The 13,288-nt window shown below is 36.4% G+C and overlaps 2 protein-coding genes across 2 annotated transcripts in view; one reads left to right on the top strand and one right to left on the bottom strand.

The window, feature by feature from the left end:
* LOC145686360 (ankyrin repeat domain-containing protein 17-like) overlaps positions 1–4,497 on the bottom strand; it is a gene marked incomplete at its 5' end in the record, with an annotated part of 83,496 nt that extends 78,999 nt beyond the window's left edge. Inside the window, 3 exon segments of the mRNA XM_081759620.1 lie at positions 462–771; positions 1,363–1,488; positions 4,365–4,497. Of these exon segments, the coding sequence (XP_081615746.1) occupies positions 462–771; positions 1,363–1,488; positions 4,365–4,497 (569 nt within the window).
* A 1,790-nt stretch (positions 4,498–6,287) lies between these two features.
* On the top strand, positions 6,288–13,280 carry LOC145686361 (uncharacterized). Its single transcript, XM_081759621.1, has 2 exons — positions 6,288–8,930; positions 11,749–13,280. The coding sequence occupies exons 1-2, from the start codon at positions 8,765–8,767 to the stop codon at positions 12,429–12,431; spliced, it is 849 nt and encodes a 282-aa protein (XP_081615747.1). The 5' UTR covers positions 6,288–8,764; the 3' UTR covers positions 12,432–13,280.
* The last annotated feature ends 8 nt before the right edge of the window (positions 13,281–13,288 follow it).

Genomic DNA, 13,288 nt, shown 5'->3' with positions numbered 1-13,288 from the left:
AAAGATGCGAATTATTTGAGTCCACTTTGACCCATTTATACATAAATAGATTTCAAAGATATTTCTGACTTCAATAAATGCCTCTCGTGAGGTTTGTATGACACCTCTCCCCCCCTCCAAAGTACGGCATTTCGATATATTTTATCAATAGTAAACATTATTAGAACGAAACAATATTTAGAATTTTTCTTTGATTGCAACTGCATAATAATAATAATAAACTATTAAAACAATCACATAAGAAACATTCATAAACTTATACAAAAAACAAAAGTTGCTTTTGTAGTATAATCCCTTTGAGTAATGAATAGGGAATTTAGGTCTGAATATAATACGAATAATATACGGGAGTGAAATTTGATAACCCACAAAGCGTGTCCATCAAGATTTTACGAACATTTTTCGCTTTTTGGTTTAAAGCAGCCAACTCTAACTATTATTAAAAAATTTGGTATGCTCACCTCCAGCAAGCGACTCCTGAGGCTTCATTTGTTCTTCCACAGCTCTCTTCAAATGCTCTTTCTCCTGTAACAGGATCTCGTTTTTCTTATTCTCCTCTTGCAATTTCCGTTTCTCTTCCTTCTTTTCCAATTTCTTTTTCTTCTTTCTTTCCCTTCGTCGAGCTGCTGCTGCCTTCTTCGATTCTTCTCTTGTTTTCTCCATATCCAATTCTTCTAGGAGAATGGTAGCGTTCTTATTTGCCTTTGCAGCCTGTTGGTCTTTAGCTGCTCTAATAATCTTCACACACTCTTGACACTTCTCTGGAAGTTCCTTAAATGAAAATGAACAAGATGAGAAAAAGAGTCGAGGGGGAAAACGAAAGGAGTGTACACAATTGAAAAACTTATCTGTTCATTTTACTTAATGTTTCTCATGCGGAGCAGATCTCTTGTGAACACAATGTTTCTGCTATCTCGGACAAGACTGCCTAAAATTGTGAGCGGTTGAAATGCTCAAACATAACACTCAGTTTAGACCAAAAACGGATTTTTTTTTTTCCTTCCTTCATATTAAGCAAAATGAAATTAAATCTTCCAGTTTAACGTCCTACAATTACGCCCTTTAAGCTACGATACACGATTCGTACTAGATAGACGTTTGAGTGCTACTTACTTTATTACAATTTTGCAAACTGTTATAGCACACAGTTTTACCCCCTCTTTAGCCACCATAAATATCGGGAATGATATTTCAAATAATAATTGAATTACATGATTACTCTTTTGATTTTACATATCTAATATTATGATGAAAGTAGTTCTTGAAAAACAAATATACAAGAATAATAAAATATAACATTTTTAAAAGTTACCGTAACAATATATTTATATACACAAATGACAATTCGAAACATCTCTTTACCTTATCGCTAATCGTAGATATGTACCGCGTCATTTCCTGATCACTGGGAAACTGTGTAACGTGGTTAACCATCCATTTCACCACTTTTACATGTCCTTTCCTGAAGGCAGCCATTAAGCAGGACACCTGAAACAATTTTTTTTATTATTATAACCAATCAAAAATATACATACATACGAAACTTAAAATATTACTTTTCACTTCCTAGTAATAATTACGTTTTTCTTGTTTACAAATTTATCAACAAACTCAAAAGATGTCCACCTCGTTCTTCTAAATTATCACAGATTTCAAAAGAATAATATTAACCGTCGAATTTTCGCTCACAGCTGTCAATATTGTCAAGACATGAGAAAGAAAAGGTTTTCCTATCTCTACCAAAACCTTTTCTTACCCATGTCTTGACAATGCTGTCAGTGAAAATTCCACGATTAATATGAATTTTTGAACAATCTACGACAGGACAGGAATCTTGTATAGTGGTTTACAAGAGCAAGGTTAATATCTTTTTAGTTCATTGATAAGATTGCTCTTCGTTCGGCTTACATTATTATAAACAAAATTACCTTTCTCATTTGCCTGACTAAACTTTATGAGAATAATCTTCATAATACCAGCACGAATATTATGTTCAATATCATCCCCAATCTGAATGTTAAGTTCTTACAGTTTTACTGTATACCTAACAAGGAAATACAAATACTAAATAATCTTAATTAAACGCAAAGAATCAATGTAAAGTATGTAAAGTATATATGTAGGTTCTTGTGATTCCTACCAATATTTTGTACATTTTTTTTCCAGTGCCCTGTTGTCTTCTTTACTAGTCCTGTGTGTGCAATTTTTTGAGAAACTAGAAATATATACTTTAGCATTTTTATTACTTTTTAAATGTTTTTTTATAGTGGGACTTTCCGACTTAATGATTTTAGTCCCTCAAAACTCTTATGGAGAAGAATGTATAATGTCTACAAAACATTAATGACAACCATCAGCAGTGGTGCTACAGTAAGTATTAAATAATTAGGAATAATTTATTTTACATGTATCTACTAATGTCATAAAGTATGCCCCAAATCTCACGTACAGATACTCAAATGATTCTAGATACTGCAATTAGGGCTCATAGTGGTCTGGTCTCTCGTAAATAGTTGAAAAGTGACCAAAAGCACACGAAGAAGTGACCAAAAAGTGACCAAAATCTCATCATGTCCTTTTTCCTTTGTCAATTTCACCACCTCTCTCTTTGTTGTTTTGTTTCATCTTTTTTCTTTACTTTTTCTTTTTGAGCTTCCTCCTTTCTTAGGTTTTCAAAGTATGCTTTGTAGTTACGGTAAGCAGACTTAGCAGATGTAAGAAGCTTATGAGTAAGTGGAACCAGTTCTGGCCTATTTCCGAATTTCTTCATCCCAGACATTATATTCAACTTAGCATTGAGAGCATTAATCACCTACTCTTAAGGAGAACATACAAGAAGCGTAACACAAGACGAACATGATGAAGCTGGAACAGATACAGAACTGGGTGAAATAAACAGCACGAGGGACGTATTCAGCGTTGCCCTGTCAATTCCCGGGCCACTTGACATACACATTTTTGGCTAAATTTGTACTCAAATGTCATTTGGACTGTCAACAATTAGATTAGCGACCCCGAAAACTATGGATTCGACGCTGATCTCGGTCATTTTGGACATTTTTATTTTTCACCCCTTCTCATCTCCTTCTCGTCGGGCTGAACTTCATCTTAGACGATATCAGATATATCACTATCATTCTTAGCAACCCCGAAAACTACAGATTCGAAACTAACATCGTTCTTTTTTGATTATTTTTAAATCTCACCTTCCAGCACCCTAGGGATATCTTACCTCAAAAATACTTTTTCTTCTTCTCCATTTTTGGTCCACATTGCAAGCATTCTCCATATGTTAACTTGCTTTTAGAAATGAATTTACATACCGGGTTTAATCTTCCTAACATAAGGAATTCGTGAAATACTCTACTTTTTACAAAAATTTTAAATAATCTCTACCAGTTTGAAGCCCCCCTCCTCCCTCACGATTGGAACCAAAAAGTTCTAGATAGCCTTCTATTCTATCCATTCTATGGTCTCTCTGACCAAATCAGCTTTGAAGTACGCCAAGTCAACGGTGTGGATTTATATAACTGGACAAACACATACATTTGTTTTTACATACAAGTTTTATTTATTATTAGGAAAGGATGGGAAGTAAAATATGATAAAATTAACAGAAAAACTCTCACAAACAACCACATATACACTCTGGGCAGGATTCGAACGCATGACTGACTTCCATATTCTTGTGCTATTTAACTTCGCTCAGACCCTTAGATAGCGTTAACTGGAAACGTATGTGAAACCTTTTATTATTTATAGGGGTTGCCCAACTGAAAACGAGACTGATGGTAGAAACGTTGTAGAAATATATTTGCTGATATATTAAATGGCGCAGTGTAAATGTTGTTCTAGTTCTAGTAGCGAACGGCAAGGTCTACTGTTTCCTCAGTAAGGGAAAATTATTTAACACAGTCGGGTATATTATGGATTCCTCTACGAGCTGTTATCCAATTTCTTTGCGCAGAAGACATGTATGCTTCACAAATTTATTGCAGTATTGCGGCGAATCTCTCACGCTGCACTATAATCCGTTCGTGTCAGCGTTATGAGGCAGGATGCAAAAGCATCAAGGACTGCGTCAGCAAACAAGAAGTTTCTACACTGAAGCCATCCACTTCTTACTACGTGCTGAGATCAGTATATCAATACCATAGGAATTATTTGTAGGTGCCATGTTATACATTAACTGTACTTTTCACATTTCTGTAATAAACTGCTCTTTAGATTTAACCATAGTCTTTTCATTCGAGTATACCTTATAAAATATTATATTACATGAACATCACAAAAAATTAATAATATTTACTGGATTATTTCAGTCATAAAATCTCTTATTAAGAAAAATTTACTAAAAAACATACCTTTCGGTTATCCTGGGAATCAATATCTGCTCCTGCATTATATAGAAGCTCGACTACACTTAAATGGCCTCCATTCGCTGCTAACCACAGAGGCGAATTGCCTTTTTTATTTTTCACTTCCACCTGTGCTCCTCTGAAAATATAATAAAAATATAATTTAGGATTAACAACACAAACAAACAATTTCAACGAAAATATGACAAATATTAAGCTGAGAATATTACAAAATGCGTGTTTGAAATTCACTTGCTTAAAGCAGAACTTTCTTCTTCTTAATTATTAGCTTCAAATTAGCAATGTAAAGTGCTTAATTAAAAAAATAAAATAAAATAAAATAACACGAGTTTCTCCGTTCTAAAATCTTATAACTAAGATACCGAAAATACAAATGTTACTCGAGTAACTTCCATTCAGCTTTTTAGAATATTCAAAACCAGAAGCAATAGGTCTCCTGAATTTTCTATTTTTATTATAGTAGGGAGTAAAGTTTCCTTTCGGAACTACACATTCTTATATTTGTTTACATATGTTGTAAATACAGACTACCATTTGATTGGTCAAGAAGTTGCTTGCACATTATATCCGTCTGAGAGCAAAAGACTTACCACTAAATATCAATAGTAGTGAACTATGACGCTACAGCTGGCCAAATTGTACATGTTTAACTGATAGATATGGGATACGTGCATAATTAATTCTTTTTCTGGCCTCAATCAGTCGTTCCTTTCATGTTGCTCCCAACTTACTTTCGCCATACTAGATCAATCCAGGGGATTCATGAATCTCCACTTGAATCGTACCGAGATCTTAAGCAATGAAGACGGCAAAAATATTAATTTCAAAATCACGCTGCTAAGCAGGTACTTCTTGTGGTTCTAATGTGAATCCTATATGAACTATTATTATCACTAAGAATTATCTAAGATCAGAATCTTAACCCTAGAGCTTACATTTCTGCAACTGTGAAATGCTGCATGATTTGCTGGTATTAAAAAAATATCATTCCTTCAAACAATGGGCGGGCTTTCTGTAGTCAGTTATATACAATTAGCTATACTTAGGGCCATTAGATGGGCAATTAGTAGGATGTGGTAAGTCATTATTTGTCACTTTACCTTAGGATGCCTAATTTCTTAATCCTTCTGACATCCCTAAATGCCAACTTCATTTATGTATGTAAACCGCTACGTCCTTATGATAATTTAAACTTTTAACCTTCCCTGGGAATACAAAGATAGCTCCACAGATGGGCAGACATACATTTTACTGAGCAATGGACGAATCGATCCAAACCATAATTTTGTGTTTTTGGATCCAACGTCGCTACCACTTTACTCAAGTATTTCACTAATTATCTCACGATGCCAAGGTAACACCGGCAATTTTTGTGCCCACCAGAAACCAAATGAAGGAAACAGCCAAGATTCAGCTACAAAGGATGCCTTTGTCATGTCTACTGCGAGGGAAAAGTGACAAACCAAATGAAGGAAACAGCCAAGATTCAGCTACAAAGGATGCCTTTCTCATGTCTACTGCGAGGGAAGTGACAATCATTCAATTGGAGAAAAAAGAAAAAGAAAGAAAAAAAAACTGAGTGCTCCTAATATTAACGGAGTTAATAGCAAACACGTTATTTTATAAAATACCCCAATCAATCACATATTTAAAAAAAAATCCATTTATATAAAATTTTTATTGTCTTACTAAAGGTTTCCTTGCGCAGTCACTATTAATACTTGATAGTCTATTAATTTCATCTACGGAAGAATATGGACTCCAGCAATATATTTCATGTACACTTGCATCATCAGCAATATTTCTATTTTCTAAAATTTGTAAAAATCTATACAATTATCAGTTAACTCTTCTTCGATTTCTGGAAATTTTACGATGAAAGTCAAGTGCTGAAGTATTGACGTTAAAATTTTATTCTACCCATATGAAAATGTGACAAATTCCAGGCAATGTTCTGTGCATGTACAGGTACATGTGACTTTAACAGGTACTATACAGGCGCCTGTAGCTGTAAAAAGCATGTTAGTTTCCCACTGACAGGTGAATCTACCTGTGGCTATAAACATGTGATACATGTGTAGATGGTGTTCAATGTTAGAAGTTCTCAAACATGCAATGAAAAGTATCTGTACATATAAAGGAGACATGTAATGTACATACACCAAGGTACATGCATAGTACAGGTCCATGTAATATACCTGGGACATACAAGAGCAATACGTATGTTCAAAAAACATGATTCAAATTGATGGCATGTGCCTGTAATCTATCAGTCACATGCATGGGAAATGCTAGTTTTTCCTCTTAAGCCCATGTACTTAACATGTACATGTAAAACACATGCAAAGTACCTGCAGAACGATAGAAAAAATGCAATGTAAATTACATGTTTACATGCGTAAGTTAGGAGTGAAAAACATGGAATGTACAATACGTGTACATATAAATGAAAACAGGTAAGGGACATGCATCCACGGAAAATGAATGTCACAGGTGCATGTATTGTACCTGGCAGACGTAGATAAAGCGTACATGTACAGGGAATATAAGACAGGTAAATCACTATGTATCGGAAACTACATGCCACATGCATGGGAAATGCATTATTTCACCAGTATGCCCAGGTACTTACCATGTACATGTAAAACACATGCAAAATACCTGCAGAACGATAGAAAAAATGCAATGTAAATTACATGTTTACATGCGTAAGTTAGGAGTGAAAAACATGGAATGTACAATTCCTGTACATATAAATGAAAACAGGTAAGGAACATGCATCCACGGAAAATGAATGTCACAGGTGCATGTATTGTACCTGGCAGACGTAGATAAAGCGTACATGTACAGGGAATATAAGACAGGTAAATCACTATGTATCGGAAACTACATGCCACATGCATGGGAAATGCATTATTTCACCAGTATGCCCAGGTACTTACCATGTACATGTAAAACACATGCAAAGTACCTGCAGAACGATAGAAAAAATGCAATGTAAATTACATGTTTACATGCGTAAGTTAGGAGTGAAAAACATGGAATGTACAATTCCTGTACATATAAATGAAAACAGGTAAGGAACATGCATCCACGGAAAATGAATGTCACAGGTGCATGTATTGTACCTGGCAGACGTAGATAAAGCGTACATGTACAGGGAATATAAGACAGGTAAATCACTATGTATCGGAAACTACATGCCACATGCATGGGAAATGCATTATTTCCCCAGTATGCCCAGGTACTTACCATGTACATGTAAAACACCTGGAAAGTACATGCAGATGGATAAAAGGATACGATAATGTATTTGACACTAACATCGGTAATTTTCGCTTATTTCTACGTGTCTCGGTGACCCGCTTGGTGACTCTCGGCAGTAGCGTACGCAGGAATTTATTTCGGGAGGAGTCCAAACTCAATATGAGAGTATTTTATATTAAAATTTCTAAAGTTGCCCCTAAAATTAGGCTAAATTTACATAAAAGTCGAAATTTCGGGGAGGGTCCGGACCCCCAGGACCACCCCCTGCGTATGTCCCTGACTCGGCCCCTAGGCGATGGGGCTGTATTTGGAATTATATACGGGATCCATAGCTTCAGCGTTAATCTCAGCGAGCCTGTAAATTATAGACTTGACACTAATATTGGTTATTTTCGATTATTTGTACATGTCTCGGTGACCTGCTGTTGACTCTTGGCCCCCAAGGGGGGTGGGCAAGTGAACGCAATCGGGAGTTTCACTATGATCTCAGCGATTCCGAAAACTATGAAGTTAACATTAATATAAGTCATTTTCGACTATATTTTCATGTCGTAGTAAATCCTCCCTTGCGACCCCTAGTTCGAAGTTTGGAAAAAATGCTTCGTCTTGGTCTTGGCCGTGGACCAGCATACCCGTGACCAAAATTTGATAACTCTCGGTCCATTCGTCTGGCACCCAAAGAAGCATACGCACAAACACACTAACATTTTATTTATATTATATTACTGCACAATTAATTAAGAGATTCTGAAACTCATGGGGCGATTGCCCCCTTGACTTTCTCAAATGACACCCCTGAGTCTGAATAATAAGTTTCCTTTCCTTAAGAATTGCGATATGTGAACAATACACAATTATCGTCATACACATATAAGTTATTCTTATATGTATATTGTAAACTTGGGAGACAATATCGAAAACAACATAATTATAACGTGATCAGAACCTATATGTTTACGCACAGGAAAGACGCTTGGCGCCACAGCGTTCGTTTGTTCGTTGTCAATCGTCTGCTGGTTGTTGACGTTAGGGTTTGTGATCAGTGGTTTTTCTATGGTTGTGTGCTCGATGGTAGCGGATGAATTGTAAGTTTCCACAAGATTACAGTGGCTTTCAAGATGTCAACGGCAAATAATGCGTATGTTGTAGTTGAATGGGATAATAATACTTATTCCATTCTACACCGCAAGAAATGTAAATGTACAGGTAAACTTACACTTGGAAAAGTGTACCCTGTACAATGGAAAGGAAGCACGTGCTACGATGGTAGAATTCTTTATGTAGGTGAGTAATGTATTTGGCTCTAACAATACTTTAACAGCTATAGATGTAATTAATTTAAGATAATGACATATATTTAATGTGTGATTCATTACCGTGTGTTTTGCAGTGAACTGTCGAAACAGAAAATTACCGCGAATTTGTAGTAACTACCGAACGATGGAAATACAAATCGCATGAATCTACGGATGTTAATGACTCAGCGAAGTACATTGGAGAAAATGTCTTCTGGCTAAGTAACAGAGTATTGTGCTCACTTTTAATTCACTGTCACTCTGTTATATTTTAGAAGTATTTACTATTTATAATCCTAAGTTTTTTTTTTTTTTAAATTTATTTATTGTGTGGCTAGATCAACAACAGTTGGCGCCAAAATAAACTATTTAGTACACTTTAACTGTTGGCAGTCGACCTGAATCTAGATATCTGAGTTTAAATAACACTTTTGTAGGTATCAGAGTAGAATAGTAGATTTTTAGTGATTAACGTAAAACAGTGTGAACCATGTTGGTTCTTGGGGTTTAAGTGCTGTACCGCCTCCAATATTTTGGAAATCTACTGGGTGAATTGGATAATTTATTTTGGGGCCTATGTTTAGCAGAAGGGGTCCAGCACTTTTCTCTAAAAAATGTTACAATTTTGGTAATTTCTGTTCACATTAGGCTAGTTTAGGGTAGGTTATGTTAATTTAGGTAAGCTTAGGTTAGTTTATGTTATATTAGTGTATGGGTCCAGCATACTTTTCCAAAGAATGATAGAATTTCGCTTATTTCTACTAATAGTAGGTTGGTTTAGGTTAGGTTAGATTTGGTTACGTTCTGTTACGTCTAAGTACTTGCATCATTCGTTTCTTCTGTAAATTTTCTGTTTTTTACGTGCTTTTGGACCTCTTGTACTAAACATACTCCTATTTTGGTTTGTGAAGGAGCTTGAATGAAAAGCAGATTAGGGGAATAGCTGAAGTTAAGAAAGGGGTTTGGTAGGCTGGTTTTGGTGTTCTAAGCGTCATTGTATGTGGAGGCGGAAGAGACTATTTCACATAGAGGTACACTTGTTATGATTTAGTGGCGAGAAATGAAGTGTGGAAATGGCGCATATATATCAATATTATGACATATCGTGTGAGTTTTATAGAATTACGTACACGAAAATAACGAACGTCAGCTGTTGAAATTGTGTGAAAGACACGGTGTACTATTTACAAGTGGAGTGTTACTAGTATGAAACAACGACAAGTGCTATTCAAACTCTTATCATTGCCAACACCCACCTGTTTTCACTACCCTCGCTCATGCGCCTGTTCCTTTACCCGCCCTAACTAACGCGCTCTGCTTTTAGTGAGCACCTAGCACAGGTTGGTTAATGTCTTGTACTGTAGTTTTCATATCATATACATTCGGACGTCTTATTTATACGCAAATAGTAATGTTCTATTGCAAATTGTAAAAATTTACATGCCTTTGTTTTGAAGGTAATTGACTTGTAACTGAACCTAACCTGCCTAATGTAACATAACCTAACGTAAAGTAATGTACTCTAACCAAATGTAGTTCATGTTGGTACTTCTTTTTCGATTTTCATGTGGTCTGGCGATACAGCCAGCACAAATGCCATTTCTTGGGATGTAGGAAATGAACTGCAACATCATACGTTGTAGTTTGCGTGTAGGTTTTGTAAGTCTCGAATGAGATTATGAAGAATAGCTACACCATGCAAACATTACTACTGTGCCTAGATTCGTGAATATTTACATACGTCGGCAAAATAAAAATCATTTGTCTTAACTTTTCTTGCTTCAAATGATTCCATAAGGCATTCTTAAACTCTTACTGTACAGGCCCAAGTAACAATGTACTACTACCGAGTAATAATGTGTGTGTGTGTAAACCAATTTATAAAAGTTTTGTCTTCGGTTTACAGACATTCATAAAACATTTACTTCTTTCATCAGTAAACTTTAGGAATTGCACTACTGGGGAATAAACGAGGTTTATGCTTATTCTAAAAGCGCACCCACTGACTTTAAGTTTTGGAGTTTCCCGTTCTAATAGTTGAGTTGATTTTGAGTTCAACGTCCCTTTCAGCAACGAGGCCATATGAAACGTAGACATACTGATTAACAGGAAATCCGAACCACATGAGCTTCCACTGGGAATCAAACCCAAGTTTCTCACGTCAAAGGCGCGTGCGCTAACAGCTTAGCCACGATCTATTCTAATAGTCTTGCGACAGCGACATCGCAAATGGACTAACTAATGCGAGAACTGGTGTTTGTCCTGCAGGAGGCATGGAGAATGCAGGGCACTCCGATAGTCGGAATTAATATCGAACACAGTCCTCTTTCATATGCAGTCACTCGTTTAACCGCAAAGTTATCATTTTTATGTCCACATATTTTTAAAAAATCTGCGCCCCTATATATTAACTATCAGTATACACTGTTCTCTACGAAATTATTGATTATATATTTGTACTCCTACTGCGAACGAGTGATTTAGAAGCATCGGCTAGATTGAGGTATGCAGTTTCTGTAGTTTGCTAGCTGTATAAGGGACACTTTATCTCAAACTTTACCACCCGGGTCAATTAGATAGCCTTCTCACATCTCCCACAATGGCACTACTTTCAATCGGTCAGTATCTGCCACGATTATTTAACTACTGAACCTACTACTTTTCCTTGGAAGCTGGTGCATGTAATCTGTAGTAGATCCCTTTAACGGGTGGCCCTTTTCTTGTATTGCTTATATTTTATGAAGTGATTATGATGTACCACCGAAAACTTCAGATGCAGATGACATCATGATGGATTTTTTTTTCAGGTACTAAAACCGAATGTGAGGTGGAACAAAGGAAGTTTGTCGGGAAGACGGAACGGGTAATAAGATATGATTCTGGCAGCAGTAATAATTCTGATGACCTAAGTTCAACAGATCCGATTCCAACAGATGAAGAGGATGAAAATCGTAGAAATCTAGGCAGTTTGAAAGAAATATTTGAAAGGAACTTTGAAACTATTGTGAAGGACCCCACACTATGTACGGATAATTTTCCATCTGAGTCGGCTACAGAAACTACACCCGGCAGTAACGTCTGGCAAGAGCAAATAAACAGAACTTCTTGCAACGGAAGTTTACAGTCAGCATCCGCCAGTAACGTTTGTCAAGAACAGATAGACAAGCATCCAAGCAACGCATACTTATCAGCTCAGAACAGTCCATCAGGCTCGAAACCAAAAGTACGAAAGATCGACAAATGTCAAAACTGCAGCGTACTGAAAGAAGAAGTTAATGATTTGCGCACCAAATTAGACGAAGAAAAATGCTTAGTAGATGCTCTAAAGAAGGAATGCGCTTCCAGAGATAAACAGCGGAAGCTCAAAGTACCGAGAAGTGTCAAGACATTCTTGTTCACATTGCTAGATGCCGAAGATCTTGAAGAATCCAACCATGAGGTGTCACCATCCAGTCAAAGTAGTAACGTAAGTTTCTTTTCTAGATTTTAAGACTAAGGTTTTAGATCAATTTATCGCCGTTTTGTAGGGAAGGGGTGCGGGCGTACAATTGTTCAAATTCTTAGGGTCATACAAATATGTAAGTGGCGGTCCAAATTTCTCTTTCTGCTTGCTTATTTCAAACTATGAGTAATTTAAGGTAACGGCATAGTCTCTATAAGACAGACAAAGTCTGCATTAAGTATTTTGTCTCTTTTCTTTGTGTGGGGTCGCAGTGGCTCAATGGTAGAGCGTTTACTTTTGATTATTTGATTTGATTATCGCTTACGTCTTTTTTTTCAGGAGGGAGGCTATATGAGACGTGGACATATAGTTTAAAGTGGAATCCGAACCTCTCTTTCAATGCTCTACCACCGGGAATCGAACCGGGATCTTTTACGCCAAAGGCGCGCATTCTAGCCACTAGACCAGTGGAGAGGGTTACAGCGTTCACCTCTGTTCATTCCATCATTTCATTGGTTCTCATCATCACTGTCTCCTTTAGCTTACTCCACATAACCGCAGAACGGAAGACTCGAAAGTCATTTCATTTTCTCTTTCTTTGTGTGTATATATTTGCATTTCATCTGTGCTTATAGGAAGATTGCACCTCGAAAATTCTTGCGTATAATGTATCCATTCTCGTCCCTTTCAAATGTGATTGGGTCACTATTTTCGGAAAGCCATCATTTGCGGTTTGCTTGTTTTAATTAGATTTGACGGCACTGTTCTTACATATGTTTCTTTTTGTTTCCTTTTTGCTAGCTGGAGGCGTATAAAATTATATGTATTCCCTAGACAATGCAATTTTAAAAACACGCTCAATTTCGCTGTTGTAGTAGTGTTTGATACATACTGTTCATATGTTG

The sequence above is a fragment of the Thermobia domestica genome, chromosome 5 (assembly GCF_964235325.1).
Source record: "Thermobia domestica chromosome 5, izTheDome1.hap1.1, whole genome shotgun sequence".
NCBI classification, from domain to species: Eukaryota; Metazoa; Arthropoda; class Insecta; order Zygentoma; family Lepismatidae; genus Thermobia; species Thermobia domestica.
The sequence above is the reverse complement of the archived record's forward strand: the minus strand, read 5'-3'. Positions and strand labels throughout refer to the sequence as shown.

Bases quoted from the DNA above. Each gene is read 5' to 3' on its own strand.
- LOC145686361 (XM_081759621.1), top strand. From the start codon at position 8,765: ATGTCAACGGCAAATAATGCGTATGTTGTAGTTGAATGGGATAATAAT. The intron at 8,931-11,748 runs GTGAGTAATGTA...TTTTTTTTTCAG, and splicing joins TGGTAGAATTCTTTATGTAG to GTACTAAAACCGAATGTGAG.